General features: G+C 44.7%; 2 protein-coding genes across 21 annotated transcripts in view; one reads left to right on the plus strand and one right to left on the minus strand.

Annotated features, from left to right (window-relative positions):
• The window catches only part of LOC132382976 (protein starmaker-like), a 110,063-nt gene extending 90,665 nt beyond the window's left edge, over positions 1-19,398 (plus strand). For all 19 annotated transcript variants that reach the window (XM_059953606.1, XM_059953611.1, XM_059953600.1 and 16 more), the window contains 11 exons: positions 546-590; positions 973-1,029; positions 1,306-1,341; positions 1,490-1,525; positions 5,225-5,260; positions 8,322-8,357; positions 8,464-8,499; positions 10,019-10,075; positions 11,318-11,353; positions 15,524-15,599; positions 17,131-19,398. In XM_059953606.1, the coding sequence (XP_059809589.1) occupies positions 546-590; positions 973-1,029; positions 1,306-1,341; positions 1,490-1,525; positions 5,225-5,260; positions 8,322-8,357; positions 8,464-8,499; positions 10,019-10,075; positions 11,318-11,353; positions 15,524-15,599; positions 17,131-17,269 (590 nt within the window). In that variant the 3' untranslated portion in view covers positions 17,270-19,398. The remainder of the gene's footprint in view (positions 1-545; positions 591-972; positions 1,030-1,305; positions 1,342-1,489; positions 1,526-5,224; positions 5,261-8,321; positions 8,358-8,463; positions 8,500-10,018; positions 10,076-11,317; positions 11,354-15,523; positions 15,600-17,130) is intronic.
• Positions 19,399-22,925: 3,527 nt separating this feature from the next.
• Positions 22,926-24,108, minus strand: part of ddx47 (DEAD (Asp-Glu-Ala-Asp) box polypeptide 47) — a 65,207-nt gene continuing 64,024 nt past the window's right edge. For both annotated transcript variants that reach the window (XM_059953625.1, XM_059953622.1), the window contains exon 13: positions 22,926-23,394. In XM_059953625.1, coding sequence (XP_059809608.1) covers positions 23,275-23,394 — 120 coding nt within the window. In that variant the 3' untranslated portion in view covers positions 22,926-23,274. The remainder of the gene's footprint in view (positions 23,395-24,108) is intronic.

A 24,108-nucleotide genomic window follows, 5' to 3' on the forward strand; every position in this document is an offset into this window, starting at 1 on the left:
CTGGAACATATTTCCTGCCTCAATCCTATCAAATCCTTTAATTATCTTAAACGTTTCAATCAGATCCCCTCTCAATCTCCTCAATTCCAGCGGGGTAGTGTTCACTGGTTTATGGTCCACTCCGAAATTGGATGGGAGAGGGGAAGAAGATGTTCCTGAATCATTGAATATGGTCTTCAGGCTCCTGTGCTTCCTCTCTGCTGGTAGTAATAAGAAAGCCTTGCTTGGGTAATGGGGTCCTTAGTGCTAGATGCCACCACTTGATGGATCACCTTTTGAAGTTGTCCTCGATGCTGTGGAAGCTAATGCCCGTGATGGAGAGGGCTGGGTTCACAGCCCTTTGCGGATTTTTTGTTCCGATCCTGCGCTCTGGACCCTCCGTATCAGACAGCGATGCGACCAGTTGGAAAGCTCTGCGTGGTACACGTATAGAAATTTGCAAGAGTGTTTGGTAACCTTACAAATCTCCGCAAGTTCCTAATGACACGCTGAGAGTTCAAAATAACCTTTTGTGATCAGAGGTTGCTTTCTTATTTCCGCTACAGATTCGGATGAGAATGGAAAGAGGAACGAGAACAACGACGACTCCAGTGAGTGAACAATTCAGAGTTTTATTGAAGTCGTGCGTAGGGCCAGAGCCAGTCTGCTCGCTGGGTTTCTGTGCCAGACTCTCTCAGAATGATGTTGACACAGGAGATTTGTAGATAACTGGAATTTGTTACCACAGGTGGTTGTGGAGGCCAATTCATTGGGTATATTTAAGGCAGAAGTTCATAGTCTTCTTCAGTCAGGGCATGAAGGAATATGGAGAGACAGCAGGAGATTGGGGCTGAGAGGGGAAATGGATCAGCCATGACGAAATGGCAGAGCAGATTCGATGGGCCAAATGGCCTTCTTCTGCTCCTATTTCTGATGGACGCACTCTGTATCTGTGAATCTTTCCCATTGATTTTCCATCTCATTGTTTCTCAGATTCTGACGAAAGCGTTGAAGGGAAAATCAAATTGATTGGATCCAGAGGAGATGATGGTATGTGTTATTACTGACGTTGTTCTCGTTTGTCTGTTCGATGGGAATTGAAAGTGGTTGAATCATACCAGATTCTGAGGGGATTCAACAAGGAGGATGTTATTTACCCTCATGGAGAATGTCAAATTATGGGGCCTAGTTTTAGAATAAGGAGTCGCCCATTCAAGTGGACATGAGGAATTTATTCTATGTTTTTATTAATATAGTAATGTCCTCTAGTTCTGGACTCACCCAGAACTGAGTGTTGAAACTGAAACTCTCTCTCTTTTGTTCCAGACTCTGCAGAGAATGAGAGTGGACCAGATACTAAAGGTACTTGTCCTGATCTGTGAACAATACATCCCTTAGATAGAGTGAACTCTCATTAAAATGGGAGGGAGAGTTTTGGAACTGATCTGAAGATGGGAGACAGAGTACGTCCTGTGACCGATGAACTGAAATTCTTCTCCTTCTTTTCCAGATTCTGCAGAAAAGGGGAGTCACTCGGCAACTCGGGGTAACTGTTCGTTAAGTTTATATCTTGTGTTATCTATCTATTGGCAGTTGTCCTAACTGTGGGGAAGCCAGTGGGTGCCAAAGCCTTGGGCAGAAACCACAAAGGAGATGAGAGACTTCTGTGCCCAGGACTGGCAGTTCAAGGAAATGATAAGTGATGGCAGGCTACTGAGGGGATTCATAGTTCCATAAGTTCATGGTCATAGAATCATTCCACTTCTGAATAAAGCAAACACGAGGAAATCTGCAGATGCTGGAAATTCAAACAACTCACACAAAATGCTGGTAGAACACAGCAGGCCAGACAGCATCTATAGGGAGAAGCGCTGTTGACGTTTCGGGCCGAGACCCTTCATCAGGACTTCTGAATAGACTGATTCTGATCCATACAACATGGAAAGAGGCACTCAACATGGAAGCAGGTCCCGAGATGGCGGGACTGTCATATGTTGAAGGATTGGAGTGACTGGGCTTGTATACACTGGAATTTAGAAGGATGAGAGGGAATCTGATTGAAACATTTAAGATTGTTAAGGGACTGGACATGCTAGAGGCAGGAAAAATGTTCCCGATGTTGGAGTCCAGAACCAGAGGCCACAGTTTAAGAATAAGGGGTAGGCCATTTAGAACGGAGTTGAGGAAAAACTTTTTCACCCAGAGAGTTGTGGATCTATGGAATGCTCTGCCTCAGAAGGCAGTGGAGGCCAATTCTCTGGATGCTTTCAAGAAAGAGTTAGATAGAGCTCTTAAAGATAGCAGTCAAGGGCTATGGGGAGAAGGCAGGAACGGGGTACTGATTGTGGATGATCAGCCAGGCTCAAAGGGCCGAATGGCCTACTCCTGCACCTATTGTCTGTTGTCCAAGGTGATCATCATTACACACAATTTTAGTTGTCCTGTTATAGGAAAGATATCACTAGTCTGGAAAAAGAATGAAGATTTACAAGGATGCTGCCAGGACTGAATTATAGGGAGAGGCTGGGCAGGTTAGGATTTCATTCCTGAACAAAGGAAACTAATGGGTGACCTTACAGAGGTGTATAAAATCATGAAGGGGCACAGATGGGGTGAAGGCACATAGCTTTTTTCCCAGCGAAGGCAAACTAAAAACTAGAGGACATAGGTGCAAGGTTGAGAGGGTAAATATTTACAGGGGACCCAAGGGGCAACTTCTCCACACAGAGAATGAGCTGCCGGAGCTGGTAGTCGAGGCAGTTATGACAACAGCATCGAAAATCCATTTGGATGTATACAGATAGCAGGGGTTTAGAGGGACGTGGACCAAATACGAGCAAATGGGACTAGTTTGGTGGGCAGGATGGACTGTTTCCATGCTATAAGACATAGGAGCAGAATTAGGCCATTCAGCCCATCGAGTCTGCCATTCCATCATGGCTGATCCCAGATCCCACTCAACCCCACACACCTACCTTCTCGCCATATCCTTTGATGCCCTGATCGATCAGGAAACGACCAACATCCGCCTTAAATACACCCACAGACTAGGCCCCCACCACGGTCTGTGGCAGACTCGCTACTCTCTGGCTTAAAAAAAAATTCCTCCTTATTCCTGTTCTAAAGGGTTGCCCCTCAATTTTGAGTCCATGTCTAGTAACCCCCTTTTACCAGGACTTGGCCTATGGACTTCTACACCTGGAAGGGTCAGATATTTTCAATCGTGCGAGAGTACCATCCTCCACCATTTTCTCAGACCGTGTGTTCCGGGTGTAACCACTCTCTGGATTCTCCCTACCTCCTCAGCTTAAACGTAGGTCAGAGCATTGCATATAGGAGTTGGGATGTAATGTTAAAATTGTACAAGGCATTGGTGCGGCCAAATTTGGAGTATTATGTACGGTTCTGGTCACCGAATTATAGGAAATTCGAAAGATAGGAAAGATGTCAACAAAATAGAGAGAGTTCAGAGGAGATTTACTAGAATGTTACCTGGGTTTCAGCACCTGAATTACAGAGAAAGGTTGAACAAGTTAGGTCTTTATTCTTTGGAGCGTAGAAGGTTGAGGGGGGACTTGATAGAGGTATTTAAAATTATGAGGGGGATAGATAGAGTTGACGTGGATAGGCTTTTTCCATTAAGAGTAGGGGAGATTCAAACAAGAGGACATGAGTTGAGAGTTTAGGGGTAACACGAGGGGGAACTACTTTACTCAGAGAGTGGTAGCTGTGTGGAACGAGCTTCCAGTAGAAGTGGTAGAGGCAGGTTCGATTTTGTCATTTAAAAAAGAAAAATTGGATAGGTATATGAACAGGAAAGGAATGGAGTGTTATGGGCTGACTGCAGGTCGGTGGGACTAGGTGGTAGAAAGCATTCGGCACGGACTAGAAGGGCCGAGATGGCCTGTTCCCTTGCTGTGATTGTTATATGGTTATATGGTAATTCCTCTGGTTTTATATGTTTCTGTTATGGGGGAAAGTTTCTTAGTAGCTGCTCTACCTGTGCCCAGAACCAGTGCTAGTCTCACTGTTCCTGTCCCTCAAGAGGACTAAGAATGAACCCAGGGTTGTGTAGTGGTTCGCACACTATTACAGCTCGGGGCATCCTGGAGGGCTGAGTTCAATTCTGGCATTCTCTGTAAGGAGTTTCTATACACCTCCCCAATGGAATGCATGGGTTTCCTCCCACAGTTCAAGGACGTACCAGGTAGGTTAGTTGGTCGTTGTAAATTGTCCCAATAGAATCAATGAAAGGCCACATGTAACAGGACTGATAACAAAGCAAAAAATACAGCAACAATGGAGAGAAAATAATAAACATAGTAAATAAATAAGCAATAAATATCAAGAACATGAGATGAAGAGTCCTTGAAAGTGAATCCAAAGATTGGTGGAACACTTGGGGCGATGGGGCGAGTGAAGTTGAATGAAGTTAATCCCACTGGTTCAAGAGCCTGATGGTTGAGGAGTAATAACTGTTCCCCAACCTGGTGGTGCAGGTCTTAAGGCTCTTGTACCTTCTTCCTGATGGCAGCAGCAAGAAGACAAAAGTATTGAAAGGAAAATCCAAGTGATTGGGGTCCAGAGAAGATCATAGTTAGTGAACTATGCTGTCTGGGGACTAATGACTGCATGTCAGATTGGCGTCCATTTGAGGGTGTGAGAGTACTGCCCCCTGCTGTCTCATTCTGAAACCTACACTCTGGTTGGCAAATCTGTTGGTATACATTTTCAGAGGACTAGAATATAGAACCAAGGATGTTAAGGTCAGAATATTGTGTGTAATTTTGGGACCCGTATCTGAAGAAGGATGTGTTGGCCCTGGAGAGAGTCCGGAGTAGGACATTTGATAATAGATTTACTTTGAACTTGGAAGTGAGACGAGAACTCGAGAACATAGCCTCAATATTCGGGGGAAATACATTTAGGACAGAGGTGAAGAGACACTGCTTTTCCCAGAGAGTAGTGGAACCCTCTGCCCAGGGAAGGGGTAGGAGCTACCTCATTAAGTATATTTTAAGACACAGATAGATTTTTGCACAGCAGGGGAATTAAGGCTTATGGGAGAAAAGGCAGGTAGGTAGAGATGAGTCCATGATCTTATTGAATGGTGGAATAGGCTCAACAGGTCAGATTCCTGCTCCTGTTTCTATAAAATGTCTTTTAAAATGGGAGGGGGATGTTTGATTCTACTCGGATTGCCTGTAATTGCTGAACTGAACCTCAGTTATTTTTTAAATTCCAGATTCTGCAGAAACAGGGAGTCACTCTGCAGCTCGAGGTATCAACATATTTTCTTTAATTATTACTGTTCCTAATTAGGTGGTGGGGTGGAGATGCATCTCTGCCAAGGGGATGCAAGGCACTCTTTCTCTCCGCAAGCCTGCAGGTCACCCTTGAGCAAGGTGAGGCACCTGCTTCGCCCCCTCACCCCAGTCCGTCATGGGAGCAGCTGGTCCATATCACAAGACCACCGACGCCAGGCAGACAATCTCTGAAGAGTATTGATAACAGCTGGGTTCACTCATCTTCTGTAGAAATATTTGCCGAGAACAATCATAGTCATGGGACTTTGATTGCCCACGTCATACAACAGGGTGCATAATGATAGTAACTGTTCCTAATGTTCAAAACACTTATTTAAAAAGACTGGCAGATAACTCATCTGGTGCATTGCCATCAGCTGAAAACCTATTGCTGTGAGCCGAGAACCAGATCTCCTGTCATGGCTCCTGTAATTAAGGAACAAGGAGATGGTGCAGGCTTGGGACTTCCAACTTTGACCCTGATCTACAGGTCAGGTTGTGTAGAGAGGCGGAGAAGCACTGTCAATCCTGACGAAGGGTCTCGGCCCGAAATGTCGACAGTGCTTCTCCCGAAGATGCTGCCTGGCCTGCTGCGTTCCACCAGCATTTTGTGTGTGTTGCTTGAATTTCCAGCATCTGCAGATTTCCTCATGCAGCCTGTTCAGTGTCCAATGAGGGTGAGCAACATGCGACCACACTCGCATTCAAACTTTTAGATTCATTTACCATGTTATAAAGTTTTAATTACATCTACCCTCCCCTGCCACCCCCTGCCCCCAGTGGGTTACTCCAAAACCTGTGCTTTGATTGGTCCTCTGCACCCTCTGGGTGGCTTATACTGAAATGTGTTCTGTGATCGGTTCTCTGTGCCCTCCGAGAGGCTTACCCCAAACCCTGCACTGTAATTGGCCTTGGGCGTCCTTTCGAGTGATTTACTCTGAAACACACCCTGTGATTGGCTCTGGGCGCCCTCTTGGTGACCGACTCTGAAACCCAAGCTGTGATTGGTTCTCTGCACCCTCTTGGTGACCGACTCTGAAACCCAAGCTGTGATTGGTTCTCTGCACCCTCTTGGTGACCAATTCTGAAACCTGCTCTGTGATTGGCCCTCTGCACCCTCTCAGGGGCTTGCAATATTGTACATTTATCTCCACCAATTATCTTATAACGTTCTTATTTCTGTGCTCCATTTGTGGCTGCTATTACAGGGATAACATTATTGGCCATAAAGCATTTTGGAACATTCTGATGATGACAAAGATGTGCTCCATAAAGATGTGCACCTTAAAGTCACAGATCCTGTAGGTGCAGGCATTTCCAGTCTTGCTGACCAATTGCCTACCTGAATTAGTCCCATAGTCATAGAGCAATATAGCACAGATACAGGCCCTTCTGCCCAGCTAATCCATGGTGCCCAACCAGCTAGTTCCAATTTCCTGCTTTCAAGCCTTATCCCTCAAAGCCTTGCTCTCCAAGAGCTCTTATACCTAACTACTGTACCATTGCCTTTGTTAAACTGACCTGCCCAAGCGTATGGCGCACTCTATTGAATAGCTGCAGCATGGCGACAAACTAAAACAACTCGGGTATTTATTCCCGATCCTTGCATAGAGTATTTGATGTGTTGTGAATGACACTAAGGGGTTCTGTTTGATTCAAGGCCAAGCCAGTCTCCAGAACTTAGAAGAGTACAGCACAGGAGCAGACCACTCAGCCCAAGATGTCTGGGCTGAAATCGGTGCCAAATTAAAATATGGAGGAGAATAAACAGTCAACTTTTCGGGCCCATCTTGACATGTTGGCCCATGGCCTCCTTTGCTGCCACGCTGTGGCCACTCTCAGGCTGGAGGAGCAGCACCTCAAATTCCACCTGGGTAGTCTCCAACCTGATGGCATAAATATCGATTTCTCCAACTTCCAGTAGTTTTCCCCCCTCCTCCCTTCACCATTCTTAGATTCCCCACTCTGGCACCCCTCTTTCCTCTTTTCCTGCCCATCGCCTCTCCCAGCGCCCCTCCTCCTTCCCAGTCTCCTTTCCTCGCAGATTCCTCCTCCTCCAGCCTTCTACCTTTTCCACCTCCCAGCTTCTTACTTCAACCCCCTACCCCCACCCACTTGGCTTCACCCATCACCTTCTAGACTGGACTACCCAACCTTCTTGCTCTGGCTCCTTTCCAGTCCCGATGAAGGATCTCAGCCCGAAACGTCAACTGTTTATTCCCCCTCCGTAGACGCTGCCCGACCTCCAGAGAGTGTTGCTCTGTGTTCCAACATCTGCAGAATCTCTTGTGTTTGCCTCCAATTAAACCCCTCTTGCCTTCACGTCATCCATATCCCCCATTCCCTGCAAATCTATGCGCCTTGTTGTTAATGCTATCGCAGCTACCTTTGGCAGCCCTTTTCAAGCACCTGCAGCTCTCCGTGTAAAAAGTCTTACCCACGCATCTCCTTTTAAATCATTCCATTTCACCTTAAATGCATGTCCTCTAGTATTTGACATTCCTAGGAAGAAAAAGATTTTACCCTATATATGCCTCCTTATGGCAAGAGACCAGCTAATCTGTTTGAAGCAAATGCTGAACAACTCTGTACCTTTATCAGAAATTTCGCAGGTTAACCAACTCTATAACCGAGTGGCCATTTTATTAGGTACACCTGAACACCAGTTGGTTAATACAAACATCAAACCAGCCAATCACATTGCAGCAATTCAATGCACAAAAGCATGAAGACATGGTCAAGAGGTTCAGTTGTTGATCAGAATGTAGAGGAAACATGTTCTAAGTGACTTTGTGGAATGGTTGTTGGTGCCAGACAGGGTGGTTTGAGTATCACATAAAACTGCTGATCTCCTGGGATTTTCACACACAGAGGTCTCTAAAGTTTACAGAGAATGGTGTGAAAAACAAAAAAAACATCCAGTGAGTGGCAGTTCTATGGCCAAAAAATTGAGTGTGCAGGTGTTTGTAAGTGATATGAGAATCTTTGAAAACTATTGGTGTAACAGAAATTAAAACTCCATTTCTTGTGTTTCAGACTCTGCTGAGAACAAGAGTGGTCCAGATACTAAAGGTAGCTCTCTTGATCTGTAAACAATGTGACATATGTAGAGCAAAGTCCTATTAAGACAGAGGTTTTGAATTGAACAGTAATTCTGCTCTTTTTTTTTAAATTCTAGATTCTGCAGAAAGAGAGAGCCACTCCGCAGCTCGAGGTACCGAGGTTTTCATATTAAAATATCCTTGTTTGTAAAATTCCTCACCAGGACACACAGATTGAAACCATTTGGCAGAAGAATCCGAGAGAATGTGACAAATCCCTACTTAATGCAGCAGATGGCTGTGATCTGGAACAAGTTGCATGAAGAGGGTGTAGATCTATTGTTAGATTGTTTAAAAAAAGAACTTAATAGATATTGCAGTGGTTAGAAGACATGGGGCTGTGGGGAGAGTACTTGTGATTTTATTTATTTAGAGATAGAGTGCAAATCAGGCCCTTCCGGCCCAACAAGCCACACCACCGATAACCCACATATTTAATCCTGGTCTGTCGCAGGACAGCTTACAATTAAGCTACAAAATCGGAACATCTTTGGACTGTGGGGGAGAGTGGAGCACAGGGAAGAAGCCCATGCGGTCACTGGGAGAACGTACACACTCCGTACAGACAGCGCTGGAATTGAATGCTGAGCTCTGAAACACCCCGAGCTGTAACAGCGCCCAACACTGATACACCGGGCCGAATGGCCAACATCTTTCTGTACCACAACCGTTCAACCTTCATTGTCAGTTGCAGTAACAGATCCAGAAAGTAACTTGTATTGATTGGCCTTGGCTACAAACACAAAGCTGGGCTTTGTGAGAACACTCCCCCCCCCCCCCCAAAATATACTTTATTCGTAATATTCAGTAAAACTGTAATTGCATCCCAATGGTCTCATTGGGCAATGATTCATCGGAGACCCAGCTGCTTAAGCCCCTCCTGAAGCTTTCCGGGGTCCTGGTTTCCACAGTCCCTCAGACACCCGTTTCAATGGAGAATTTATTATAACAGGGTGTAGCATCTTCAAAGCAAAACAAATTGAAAGAGTGTTGAGTGATTAATGTAAATAACATCACAAGCAAGAGAAAATCTGCGGATGCTGGAAATCAGAGCAACACACACACAAGGTGCTGGAGGAACTCAGCAGGCCGGGCAGCGTCTGTGGGAAAGTGTAAACAGTCGGTGCTTCGGGCCAAAACCCTTCAGCATAATTGAATAACATTCCAGTTTGTAAAATCTGGCAACCCAGCATCACTGAAGTCTGGGTTTTTCTGTTCACAGTACGTACAGTCACAACATGCCTTTCTCTACGTCAATTACGATTATCGGAGCTTTACTGGACACAGTTAATGTTGGGAAAGGCACAACCTGATTGTAGTTACTATATCTCCAATCCAGGATATTCCCTGACAGTGTTTTGATGTCTCTCATGTATCCTCCTTTAGAGAGTACATCCCTGAAGCATTTGAAAGGCTGTTACACGAGGCCCAGTCCCTCAGTGAGACCCTAGACTGTCCTCCTTCTCTGGGAGATTAGGGATAATGTCACTGTGGAGACTCTGGTCCCCTGGTCCTGCACTTTATAGCAAAGGAGGTGCTAAGGCTCATCCAGCGAAGAGCAACACTGACATTGTGAATCTTCACAGTCAACTCCCATCTTCTGATTTTTAAAAAAAATGTTTTCTGTTTCAGATTCTAAAGAAAGCTTCAAAAGGAAAAGCAAAAGCATTGGATTTGGAGGAGATGATGGTTTGTGGATCTCTCTGTGTGGGGTTTACAGGGGAGGGGGTGAGATGGGTCTATGAGGGGTGACTATGATGCTGCTTATTGTGCAACCCTGAAACCTGAACCACCACTGGGCACGCTAACCGTGGTAAACCACCTTCTCATTCATTTTCTTGGTGTCTCCGAGGTCCCATGGAACATCCTTCTCTTCTCCAACATGAGCAATCAGGCAACAGCTCCCTCTGCCGAGCTCTAGGATTTCAGCAGGGATGCCTCTGAAGTGGAGTTATTTTCCTAACTAGGACGTGGCCTTCTCAGGAGCTGTAGGATATGAGTGACAAGGCTGGTCCAAATCCACCACTATGGGATGTGTCCCAGTGACAACACTAAACGAGTTTCATTTGACATATCCTAAAGCTGGGAACAGTGTTACAAATCTCTAATTTCTGAAGTTATTTGCACCCCCCTCTAAACCTGGGAGAGGGAGCTTGATGAACCATGCCAACAAAAACAACTCCAGGATTTATTCCAGATCATTAAACACGGGAATTGTTGCTCTGTGCTCTTTGTGCGTAAAGATCAGAGGTTTGTGTTGATGCCAGACTCAAACCTGGCTTGACATGGACACAAAAATTCTGGAGGAACTCAACAGGTCAGGCAGCTTCTGTGGACTGAAGTAAACAGTTGATATTTCAGCGCTTCATCATGATTTGATGAGTTTGAGGACCAAGCGGAGAGCTTTGTGGCCTTCCTGATGGGGGATAGAAGTGAATAGGGACTGGACATCCTTAGTGAAAAGAGGCGATCAGGGCCAGGGCACTGAAAGTGGTTGAAAAGATCAAGAGCACGTCAACTGTCACAGGAAGCGATTGGACCAAATAGAGTCGAGGTTCTGTTTATTGATGGAGAGAGGCCAGATAAACTGCCTGAAGCACCCTGTGAAAATCTCCCCACCGTCAAATGAAAAGAGATTCCTCAGATTAACAAGATCCTTGCCTTTGAAGGCCTGAAATCACTCCGTTGGTGGCTCCAGTCCAATTGTGTTGGTGATTTCATGAGGAGAGAAAAGTCATTCTGGTAAATGGCTGAGAAACTGAAATCCTCCTCCTTATGATTCAGACTCTGGTGAGAATGCAAGTGGGCCGGATACTAAAGGTAGTGAACAATACCGGGACAGAGTGAAATGTCATTAAATGCGAGGGAGGATCTAAGTCCATTCTGATGAGAGGCTTCATTAATCAAAATTCTATTTCTTTTCTATTCCAGATTCTGTTGAGAAAGTGAGTCACTCTGCAGATGGAGGTAATGGTCATATCAGAATGAAAATAATTGGCAAACAAAAATGGGGAAAATAGAGAACGGATCACCACAGAAACAGGCCCCATGTCCCACTATTTCCACACCATCCATCGGGCATGCAATTACACCAGGGGTTCCCAGCCTTTTTAATGCCATGGACCACAGGTTGGGAACCCCTGATTTACACTGTTCCTATTCTTTATTTTAATCTTCCACACATTTCTGCACAGGATTAACAAAAGAGGCTACAGTAAGTTGTAAAATTAGTCAGCTCCATCATGAGTACTGGTCTCCGTGGTATCCAAGACATCGTCAAGGAGCAGTGACTCAGAAAGGTGGCGTCCATTATTAACGACCCCCGTCACCCAGGTCATGCCCGCTTCTCATTGCTACCGTCAGGGAAGAGGTACAGAAGCCTGAAGGCACACATTCAACGATTCAGGAACAGCTTCTTCCCCTCTACCATCCGGTTCCTAAATGGACAGTGAACCCATGAACACCACCTCACTTTTTTTTTGTTTTTTGCACTACTTTTAACTAATATACATACAGTATATATACTTGCTGTAACTGATATATTGTAACTGTATTGCATTGTACTGCTGCCACTAAGTTAACAAATTTCATGACATATGCCAGTGATATTAAACCCGATTCTAACATTTCCATCAACTTGCTCAAGATTCGACCACTCAAAGTTCAAAGTTGTATATATCACTAAATAATGAGGTTCATTTTCATGCAGAGTCACAGTAGAATGAAAAATACCAGCATCACTGAAAAATTACACACAAAGACTGACAAACTGTGCAAATACAAAAATAAGTAAATAGATATTTTTTTTTAAACACTGAGAACAAGAGTTGTAGAGACCTTGAAAGCAAGCAGGAGTGTTTCTTTAACAATAAGCATGTAACAGCTAAGCTTCTAGAATTAAACACATCAGGAAAATGAGTTCTGACGCATCACTTTCTCATTGGCTTTATGGCCAATCCAATGTAAAGGAAGTGGCCCCCTTCCACCTGAACAAGATGCAAATTTTGTTTTTTAAAAGCTAATGTTCAGCTTTGGGCTAAGCGAGCTGCTGAGCATAAATCTTGCAAAGGCACTGAGGCACCTGGAATAGAACTGGGAGACTGAACCGTTCCGCTATAGTGGAGAACCGAAACGCTGGGACGACGTACATTTTCACTCAGAGTCCTGGCAACTTAAGACCGAAGAATGTCTCTTCAGTCACTGGATTACTAAAAGCAGGTTTTAAAACAAACATCCTTTAGGTCCAAAGTCCAGGATCAGGCTTCAACCAGCGTCTGGTTCAGGTCTGAGAATCAGCATCTGGCTCCCAGCTGTTGGAGTCTTGGCAGCCATCGAAGACACAAAAACATTGGAAGGAAGGAACGCCAACAAAAGGGGAGCCTTGATCAGTAACTTGAGAAGGAAGGGAATGGAGAGGAGGGTGATAATATCATGTTTATGGGCTAGTCTGATCACCCAAGCACAAGTGCACTGCCAGATGGTGTGGCGGACTCTTGGCTACAGTCTGTCCTGGTGACCAGAGTCCCCTGTCCCAGGAGAGGAGTCTGGACCAGCCATGACTTCCAGCTCCAGGACCAGGCCCAACTACATGACCTGGCTGCAGTCCAACCTCTCCCCCAACTCTGCATCCAACTTGTGAAAGGAACATCAGGCTCCAAGAGTGTTCAAGTCACAGCAGAGGAAAATGCTCCCTATTGTTAAACAGAGAACACAAAGGGATTGAGCAAGGAAGGAAGGAAGCCCATTCCATCACAGAAAAATCCCTCCCCACCACTGAGCATGTCTACAAGAAGTACTGCCAACATCCATCACCAGAGACCCCCACCATCCACACTATGCCCTCTCCGTGTTGCTGCCGTTGGGAACCCAGGTCCCACACCACCAAGTTCAGGAACAGTTACTACCCTTCAACTATTAGGCTCCTGAACCAGTGTGGACAGCTTCATTCAACTCAACACCAAACTCACTCCACAACCTGCAGTCTCAACTCACTTTCCAGAGCCCCACAACTCGGCCTCAATATTATTTTTCTTTGCCTTTTTAATATATGCATAGTGTGTCATCTTTTGCACATCGTCAGTCTTTCTTACTGTGCAGCTTTTCATTGTTTCTATTGTATTTCTTTGTTCTACTGTAAATGCCCGCAAGAAAATGGGTAGTATATGGTAATGCTGGATCCAACTGTTTCATTCAAAGACTATTTAATTGTAATTTTCTTTGCAGTTTAACAATTAATTATCTGCTTGTATTTTTAATAGTTGTTATAAACATAACAAGAGTTTAATACGCTTTAGTGCAGGGGTTTTCATGTCAAGAACGCCTGCCGTTAACCGAGGGGTCTGTGGACCCCAGGTTGGAAACTCCTGTTCTAGTGGATATACAAAGAATAACTTTGGAAAGCCCTATAAACTTCTTTGTTCTGCATTATTTGAATAATTGCTTTCTCATAGGTTAACTTGGTACGGCGGTATTTGAATAACGGCTTTCTAATTGGTTAATTCTTAAAATTTTGAATGGAATTTTCCTCACCTCTGTGGGTGCAAAAATAGCTGTTCTGTGCTAGATTTGTGTTTTTCTTTCTTTCTTTTTCTTTCTTTTCCTCCCTCTCTCTCTCTCTCTCTCTCTCAACCTCTATCACCGCTTGCTCAACTTCCCTTTGTCCTATCGACTCCTGACAAAACAATCACGAAATAACAAGTTTTCTGCTTCCTTCCTGACTATGGAAAAAACCTTGGATCAAGAACATCGGAATCCAACTGTGACGTTTACAATGTCCACAAGAAGTATTCTCTCCTCCCCCCCCCCCGGAAGTTTTTGTGTTATATTGTTTTACAACATTAAATCACAATGGATTTAATGTGGCTTTTTTGACACTGATCAACAGAAAAGACTTTCGTGTCAAAGTAAAAACTTCTTCAAATTGGTCTAAATATATTACAATTATTAACCACAATAATTGATTGGATAATTACTCACCCCCCCCCCCTCCAGTACAGTATTCAGTAGTAATTACAGCCTTGAGTCTGTGTGGATAGGTCTCCATCAGCTTAGACTGTGATTTTTCCACATTCTTCTTTACAAAGTTACTCACGCTCTGTCAGATTGCATGGGGGTCGTGAGTGAACAGCCCTTTTCAAGTCCAGCCACAAGTTCTCAATTGGATTGAGGTCTGGGCTCGAACTTGGCCAATCCAGGATATTAACTGAATTGTTTTTAAGCCATTCCTGTGCAGCTTTGCCTTTATGCTTGGGGTCACTGTCTTGCTGGAAAACAAATCTTCTCCCAAGTCACATTTCTCTTGCAGACTGCATCAGGTTTTCCCTGTATTTTGCTGCATTCATTTTACCCTCTACCTTCACAAGCCTTCCACTGGTGAACCACCCGCACAACAGTTGCTGTATGCACAGTCTCTTCCATGAAGCTTGGCACTCCTCCAGAGTTGTCATTAGGTCTCTAGTCCCCTTCTTTCCACGGTCACTCAGTTTTTGAGGACTGCCTGCTCTAGGCAGATTTACAGCTGTGCCATATTCTTTCCATTTCTTGGTAACTGACTTAATTGTACTTCAGTGACTTGGAAATTTTCTTGTATCCATCTCCTGACTCGTGCTTTTCAATAACCTTTTCACGGAGTTGCTTTGTGTAGTTTTTGCCAGGATACTGACTCACCAGCAGTTGGACCTTCCAGACACAGGTGTGTTCTTACCACAAGCAATTGGAACACCTTGACTGACAGGTGATCTCCATTTAACTAATTATATGACTTATAAAGCCAATTGGCTGCATCAGTGATGATTCAGTGTGTCATAATAAAAGGGATGAATACTTATGCAAACAATTATGCTTTTTAATTGTAGTTAATTTAGATCACTGTACAGATGTTTTCACTTTGACACAAAGAGTCTTTTTCTGCTGATCAGTGTCAAAAAAAAAGCCAAATTAACTCCTGTCTTTCAATGTTGTAAGACAATAAAACATGAAAACTTCCAAGGGGCAGTGAATACTTCTTATAAGCATTTTACGCTCTTAGGTAATAAATTTGTTTCAAACTTAGATTTTTCCCTATGGACATCATCAGAGCAGCTTTCTGATATTCCATCATTGACTGGTCATCTCAATTACTCTTCTTCTTTGTTCTAGGTCCCTTCCTCGAGAAGAAGAAAGCCAACTCTGTTGTAAAGAGGCCCAGAAGATCAATCCGTGAATATTATGAAAGGTCAGACACATGGAATTTAATATTCTTTTTCAATCATCTTTCTTCAGCAGCTCTGGATCGCTGCTCCACATGACAGAAACAGGACCCTTCATTCCAATTACCACCCACTTACATTAACGCCATGTTAGTCTAGTTGCTAGACTAGAAGGTTGCTAGTCCGAGCCTTGGCTGAGGCTGTGTGTATGTCCTTGAGCAAGGCACTTAACCACACATTGCTCTGTGACAACACCGGTACCAAGCTGTATGGGTCCTAGTGCCCTTCCCTTGGACAACATCGGTGGCATGGACAGGGGAGGCTTGCAGCATGGGCGACTGCCGGTCTCCCATTAAAAAAAAACCTTGCCCAGGCTTGTGCCGTGGAAACTTTACAAGGTGCAAATCCATGGTCTATCAAGACTAACAGAGGCCTATATTAATCTCACCACTCGCCTCCACTCACGGGGCAATCTTCAATGGCCAATTAACCAACTGGCACAATAGCATAGTGGTTAGCATATTGGTATTCCAATGCCAGTGACCCAGGTTCAATTCCTGCTACTGTCTAAGAAGTTTGTACGTTGTCTCCATGAGTGTGTGGGTTTCCTCCGGGTGCTCTGGTTTCCTCCCACATTCCAAAGACATATGTTTTCACTGGGTGAAATTGGGCTGAAAGGACCTATTAGAGCGCTGTATCTCCGCCCTGCATTTCTCTGGGATATAGGAGGAAACTGAAGCACCTGGTGGAAGCTACGCAGTCAAAGAGGGTGCCTGCAAACTCCACACAGACTGTGGGGAAGGTCAGAATTGAACCTGGGTTTCTGGAACTGGAGAGCAGCAGATCAGCCACCAGCTGCAGCACTAATGGTGCAAACCCAACCCCGGGGGATTCCCCGTTAGATGTAGGATGGCAGAGGTGACCGAAAGTTTGACTATCTGCTGGTGTTTGATCAAAAGGTCCGGGGGCTTTCAGGGTGCGGGGGGTGGAGCAAAGGGAATGCCAGAACGTAAGATGTAAGGGAATAGTCTGGGGCCGAGGAGTACCCGAGGGATAGGGTGGGTTTAAGGATTTAAGCATAGAACACTACAGTGTGTAGGCCGTTCAGCCCACAATGTTGTGGCAACCATTTGACCAACTCTAACAAGAATCCAACCCTTCCCTCCTACATAAGCTCTCCATTTTCCTATCATCTATGTGCCTATCGAAGAGTTTCTTAAATGCCCCCAACGTGTCCAAGCACTCTTCACTCTCTGGGCAGGGGGTGGGGGTGAGGTGAGAAGTTCACCATTGGACAGGTGAATCCATTGAACCCTGTTCCCAACCACCAACAACTCCTGGGAATCAAAGTGGGAGTTCAAAGAAATGTTCCAAAATTTCTCACTAGCATAATGAAGCAAGGTTTACAACAGCGTGGCTGATGTATAGGTGAACAAACTTGTTCATCGCAGTCTCCGAACTCAAATCCAATATCCCTCCTTCGTAACCCCCAAACATTCCACTCTTCACAAATCAAAATACAGCACCACACTTAACATGAACCTGTCTTCATTCTAGGCACCGTGAGTATTATTACAAGACACCTTACAAGCGTCGTCGAGAACTATGTGAGTCCTTCTATCCCTGTGACTACCTGGCCAACAGGATTGGATTCCAAACTGCCTACCAACAATACTTCGGAAATTATTATAAATAAACTCGAGCCCAAACATCAGCAATATCACAGTACTTTATATCACACATAATGTTTATACAATGGATTGGACCATGTTAATTGGAATGCTGAACAAATACTTGCGTAGTTTCCATCAGGGTATTTGAATCTAGTTCTGCTGGTCACAACTTTTGCCTGTTAAGAACCTTTGACTTAAGGGGTCCTCACTGCCGTCTGGAACTGGGACGAGATAATGTTTTGCTTACCAATGACCCAATCCAATCTTCCACACTACCACTCATGGCCTGCTTTGAATCTCAAAACTGAACAGATTTTCCAAATCTCTGGTGACTAAATTATGGTCTTCCCCATACCACCCCCCAAGCACACCCATTCCTTTGCCAATTTTACCATAAAGTATGTACAAGCTGCTATTTCTACTGAATGTATGTCACCTTTGAAATAAGTGTGTTGTGAAAGGCTTTCATGAAATATCAGCATCCCAATTCCCCCAAGATTACAGACCCAGAAGGTTGCATACCAGAAAGGCATTGCACGCTATCTGTTTCTAACGCCAAGATGTTCTAAGCTGGCCAGAGTGAAGTATTTGCCCAGACAAATTAGCTGCTGGCAGCAAATGGGCTTTTCATTGTTCTGAATTTAGCCCTTTTCCTCACCAAGGCCACAGTGCAGTTGATGTTGGAGATGGAAACGTGCCTGTGGTTTATAAGGAGGCGTGCTCGTGAGGGCAGAGCCATTGTGTACGCTCACTGCTGCCAACACTGAATGCCTGATGAAGGAATGCTCTGCAGCCAACTAAAATATCCTTCGCCTCAACAAATCTAGCAGACAGGTTATTGACTTTTCCCTACCCTTTATTCAGTTTAAAAACAAAACAATTTCCAGCTCGGCTAACATTAAGCTTGCCATAAACACCGAGCGGTAGAGATTGAATAGCCAAGAGCAAGTGAGGGTTTATCCTTGCATACCAACGCACAAGGCTGAGAAAAATCAAGTGCATGAAAACATGGAAAATTTAAATCAGTGTGTTTGCATTCTGTGTGATATAATTGTGCATGTGATGAGGTAGTGGGTTACCCAGTAGACACCAGGCCTGAGGGAGGCAAACACTCCTGATGTACTGCTGCTCGACAGTACTAGACCAAATACTTACATAAGCATATTTTGGCTGCTTCAAGGGAACCGGATAACCTCGTTACAATCGCAGCCAAACGGTTTATATACGAGCAAACTGTGTAGTATTAGCATGCCAAATTTATGTATAATAACATCACACGGGACATTTTCCAGGGTCGAGGTTATGTGCAATATCGTGTAAACTAACTGAAGTAGTGTACTTTTCTTCAGCATGGAATAAGCTGGGTCTCCTACTGTGTCCTTTTTAGAGTTTAAGCACCAATGTTTACTTCCGTCTTAAGGCACAAATGTATTATAATTTAAACATCAAAAGACACATGGTCATCCTCTCTCCAACAAGCCCAAATACTGACTGTACAGTTGTACATAGTTGAAACTTAAGGCGTTTTAAGTTTTGTAAATTATTTGTTTAGACTGACGCTGTAAATTGGCTATGTGGGGCAGAACAGCACTGGACAAGAATGGGAGCATTATTTTAAAACAAGCTCTTTGGCTGCTCTTCAATTATTTCTGTGCTAATGTAAAAAGTTTTGCAGGAATTAAATTGTTTACAGAGCTACTCTCTCAGGAAAAAAAAACTGACCTGAGGGTCAACAAGTGACATCCATTCAGTTCATTTGTTAGAGAGTAAAGAATCCTAGAAAACAAGGAGATTAGTATTAGTCTGCCCTAAGTTGACACAGGTTTCTAACATTTGCATCAGTTTTTAAGAGGATGAAATAGATTTGTACAAAGAGGATAAACAGCTTCCTTAATTTGGGAGAAAAAATTCCAACAATACTCAGAGGGATAAAACACACCCTCACAACATGGTATCTGTTCCCAGGGTTTAGGGGAGACCAGTGGTGTCTTTGGTTATGTGTTTCGTAATGTTCAGAATTAGTATCACTGCACAAGCTGAAATTAATGCACTTGCGTTCTTTGCATTGTATTTTCCTACTTTAGTTAAGCAGAAATCCTGTAGTTTGATGTCTGTATTTTATGAATATAACAATAAAAGTTAACAAAACTAATCATGTTTGAGTTGTGTCTCAATAACAGTGGTTGGTACCACGAGAATTCATCTCATCTATGCTCTGTCAAAGTCACTTTACATTTAACGTAGCGAAGTGGTTAGCACTCTTTACAGTACCAGCCACACAGGATTCAGCTCCCATCGCAGGTCGGTTAGTTGACTGGTCATTGTAAATTGTTCTGTCATTACTGGGTGGTGTGGCTTGAAGACCCCATTCCATGTTGTATCTCATGGAAGATGACCCTTCTTACATCTGGTGGAACACAGCAGGCCAGGCAACATCGATGGGGAGAAACACTGTCGACGTTTTGGGCCGAGACCCTTCATCAGGCCTGGCTGGCTGTGTTCCACCAGCATTTTGTGTGTGTTGCTTGAATTTCCAGCATCTGCAGATTTCCTCATGTTTCCTTCTTGCATCTCTTATATTCGAACTATTATGAGGATCTTAGCATTGAGATGGTAGCCAATAAGGAACACCCAACGGGGGGAGTTCTTCAGGGAACAGAAGGCCGAAAGGGCCTTTAAACTAGTTTTCCGATGCAGGCATAGAGCAGATATGGTGGAAAAGGCACAAATACAAGATGATCACTTACCAAGAAAACCTTCATTCAGGGTGGCTAGTGTGGGGAATTATTCCCGACAGCAGTGGTTGAGGCAAGTAGTAGGGGTGGTAGAAGTTTTCCTTAAACTTCCCCTTAGATTCCCAGGAGCTGGAGTTATTGGTGGTTGGGGACAGGGTACATCGGATCCACCTGTCCAGTGGATGGGGTGAATCAGGCTCGGTCTGAGGATAACCATTTTTGTGCGATGGTCACAGATGGTTCTATCGGAGGGAGGCTGGTGGAAGGTTAGAGATGAGGTTACCAGTGCTCACTATTAGGAATATTTGATGGCTCCGGGCCCATACGTGCTGGAGTTTAGAAGAACGAGGGCGGGTAAACGAGTAAATGAAATAAATAGATCGGCTGACGGTGAGAGATGGAGGAGTGTGGGAGAACAGAACAGAGGCCCAGTCGCCAGAAATAAAAACAAGCTGTTCCCAGGTTTCAGAGTTGTTCCTCGCCCCACAATGTCTGTGCCAAACTAAACCAATCCCACTAGTCCCTGTGTATTCTTGTACCTATCTAAAAGCCTTTTAAACATCTCTATCGTATTTGTTTCCACCACCATCCTGGCAGCCTGATCAGGCACCTTGTTAAAAGACAATTTGCCGCGGCATCTTTAAACTTCCCTCCTCCTCTCTCCTTCCATGAATATTCTCTAGTTCTTTTTGACCTTGAGAAAAAGATTCAGACTATTCATCTCGTCACTTCTCTCCAGGAATTGGATTGGAGAGTGTGCCTTATGAGAATAGGTTGAGTGAACTCGGCCTTTTCTCCTTCGAGCAACAGAGGATGAGAGGTGACCTGATAGAGGTGTACAAGATGATGAGGCATTGATCATGTGGATAGCCAGAGGCTTTTTACCAGGGCTGAAATGGCTAGCACAAGGGGGGCATGATTTTAAGGTGTTTGGAAGTAGGTACAAGGGGGGGTGTTATAGACAAGTTTTTTTTTTACTTAGATAAAGTGTTATGCACTAGGGAAATGCTAGAGTAGGATACATAGTCGGCCCAACATTGTGGGCCGAAGGGCCTGTCATGTGCTGTAGATTTCTATGTTCTATCCTATTTACACCTTTCAACTTGGGTCTCTCCCCAGCCTCTGCCACTCGAGAAAACAACCAAAGTTTTCCACTGTACTTCCGTACAGTGACAACAAATCGTTTTACCAACCATCACTGAAGCCAAGTTTGTGAATCGACTCCAATCAAACCTCTTCCATCAGATTGCAAGGACTGGATCACTGGTGAGACTGTGAGTCTAGGCAACCAGAAATCCGGAGGCCCTGCAAGCCCATCGATAGCAGTGCTGGTTCTCTAGCCTCCGATGGGGCGGGGGCGGTGAGTAGCTGAGAGGCTTGGAGAATGGACTCACCAAAAACCTCTGCCAAAGCAACACACACAAAATGCTGGAGGAACTCAGCAGGTCAGGCTGCTTCTAAGGAAGTGAATGAACAGTCGAGGTTTCTGGCCTAGACAGTCTTCAGGAATGCAAAGGAAGGGGAAACACAATTAAAAGGTGGTCGGGAGGGGAAGGAGGAAAGCTAGAAGGTGATAGATGAAGCAAGGTGGATGGGAACGTTCAAGGGCTGGAGAAAAAGGAATCTGATAGGAGAGGAGAGTGGATCAGGAGAAAGGGGAGGAGGAGGCGACACAAGGGCAGCTGAGAAGAGGTAAAAGGCGGAGTGTGGAAGAGGGGAGGAGGGGGGAAATATTTACCAGAAGGGGGAGAACAAAAATCGATATTCATGCCATCAGGTTGGAGGCTATCCAGATGGAATACAAGGTGTTGCTCCTCCAGCCTGGGGGTGGCCTCGTCTTGGCACAGGAGGAGCACACAGCGAAGAATTGAAGACAAAATGTCATAATTGTACCAAAGGAAAGCAGATGGTCAAATTTAACCCAGCTTTGGCAATTCAGCGAATAGCTCCAATCACCTCCAGCATTACCCTTGTAGATACAGCTGAAATTATGCACTGTATCCCTTTCCCTGGTCCTCTGTAATAAACTGTCCAAGTGGGACAGCTAAGGGGGGGACTGAAGGATGCCCGTTGTCCTTCGTAGACTTGGCTGTGAAAAAGGGAGTGGATCCGAGATGAGAGCTCCAAATGGCTGCAAGGCAAAACTGAAAGCTGAGCCACAAGGGAGAGTGAAAGGAGAGCCGTCAGAGGTTTGAGAGCCTCCCTTGGTCAGGGGCGACCATGGATGTTGTGTCCCAGCTGCCAGGACAGTATGATATGGAGCAAGCTGTTGTCCACGCAGCCGGTGAATCCAAAGGGAACGGCACAGATCAATAGAGTTTGGCCTTGAGTGCCTTAGTGACTCCAGCTCTGGACTTTTCCCTCGTGGTTTGCTCCCGAAGCCTCCCTTGAGTGGATACAGCCGCAAGGCAGAGGCAGCTTGGGATCAGAGTTTTCCTTCTCCTAGATGAGCTGCCAGCCACAGCTGACAAGCCCCATTTGCCCAAAGCGACTGGTTTTAAGGCGCCAGTAACTCACTTTTGCCCCTTCCCGTCAGTAGAAATGGTTCCGGCTAAGCCGCATGGAGGCCAAGAGCTGGCCTTGGTTGTTAGAGGCTATTTGAGACACGCCACTAGGAGCATTTATTAGACAGTGGGAGCTTATCCCCACTACCACCCCCCAGTTATAACAACCTTAAGGAACCCAGAGGCTGCAGTGAAAGGAAGGAAATTTGCCATTAAGGGATCAAAATCTGAAAAAAAAAAGGCTAACCCTAATTACAGACTATCATTACATCTGGCACATGCCAACTGTAAGAACTACTGAAAGAAGCAGTGGCACTAAAAGGGATTTTTTTCTTTTACTGTAGAATATTTAGTTAATTCTTCTACCCTGTTGGAGCGCTCTTTCATTGATTCCATCACGTTTATTGGGTCTATTGAGTGTACCCGCAAGAAAATAAATCTCAGGGTTGTACGTGATGACACACGTACTTTGATAATAAATTTACTTTGAACATCTCAAATTATACTTTACAAGTGGAAATTCTCTTTGAAATAAAAACACAATCTTACAAGGTTTTATCCCCTGCAAGAAATGCGATAGAGACAGAACATTGGCTGGTTTGCCAGGAACAGCTGTGCGCGACAGCAAACGGTATGACTTCATCTGGCAACGGTGAAGTCTTCGCAGGAGATCCAAGTGAACAGATCGAACCAAGCACTGGCTGATTTTAGCTGTGGCCAGCAAACAAAATATAAATATCACAGCCAATCTGTTTGCTATTTTAGCAGACTGTCCACGGTTAAGGAAACTCAGCGATGCTTTTTCCTCACTCTGCCGCCTGCCACTTTTTTCCTGATGCCCAGCGACTGTTCGGTATCGTCATCGTCTTCCTGCGGCCGCTTCCTCTTATCCCCCCGTTCTCTGAGCTCCTGTAAAAAAGCATTAACATCGGCTGTTATAACAGCACTTGGTCGCTAATGCAATCAGTGATCCCAATGTCAAACAGTACTGTGATAAGTCCCTGAGCAGCCTGTATCCTACCCACGATTCCATCGGCGAGAGACAAAATGGATGCCACTTGGGCTACTCTGCTACCCCACAGAACACCAAAGCATTTCAGTGCTACTGATCCTAAGAGTTCGAGAACTTGCACACAGGATGTGCTGCTGCCGATCAGTTCCAAAGATATACACTCAGTGGCCACTTTATTAGGTACAACTGTGCATTAATGCAATTACTTAATCAGCCAATCAGGAGACAGCAACTCTATGCATAAAAGCATGCAGTCATGGTTAAGTGGTTCAGCTGCTGCTCTGTCCAAACTTCAGATGGGGGAGGAAATGTGATCTCAATGACTTTGACCGTGGAATGATTGCTGGTCACAGACGGAGTGGTTTGAGTATCTCAGAAACTGCTGATCTCCTGGGATTTTCACACACAGCAGTCTCTAGAGTTTATGGTGTGAAAAACAAAACCCAGTGAACTGCAGTTCTGTGGGCGAAAGGGCCTCATTAGTGAGAGAGGTCAGAGGAGAATGGCCAGACTGGATCAAGCTGACAGTAACTCTAATGTGTTACAACAGTGGTGTGCAGAAGAGCATCTCTGAATGCACAACATGCTGAATCTTGAAGAGAATGGGCTAC

The sequence above is a fragment of the Hypanus sabinus genome, chromosome 29, assembly GCF_030144855.1.
Source record: "Hypanus sabinus isolate sHypSab1 chromosome 29, sHypSab1.hap1, whole genome shotgun sequence".
In the NCBI taxonomy this organism is placed as follows: Eukaryota; Metazoa; Chordata; class Chondrichthyes; order Myliobatiformes; family Dasyatidae; genus Hypanus; species Hypanus sabinus.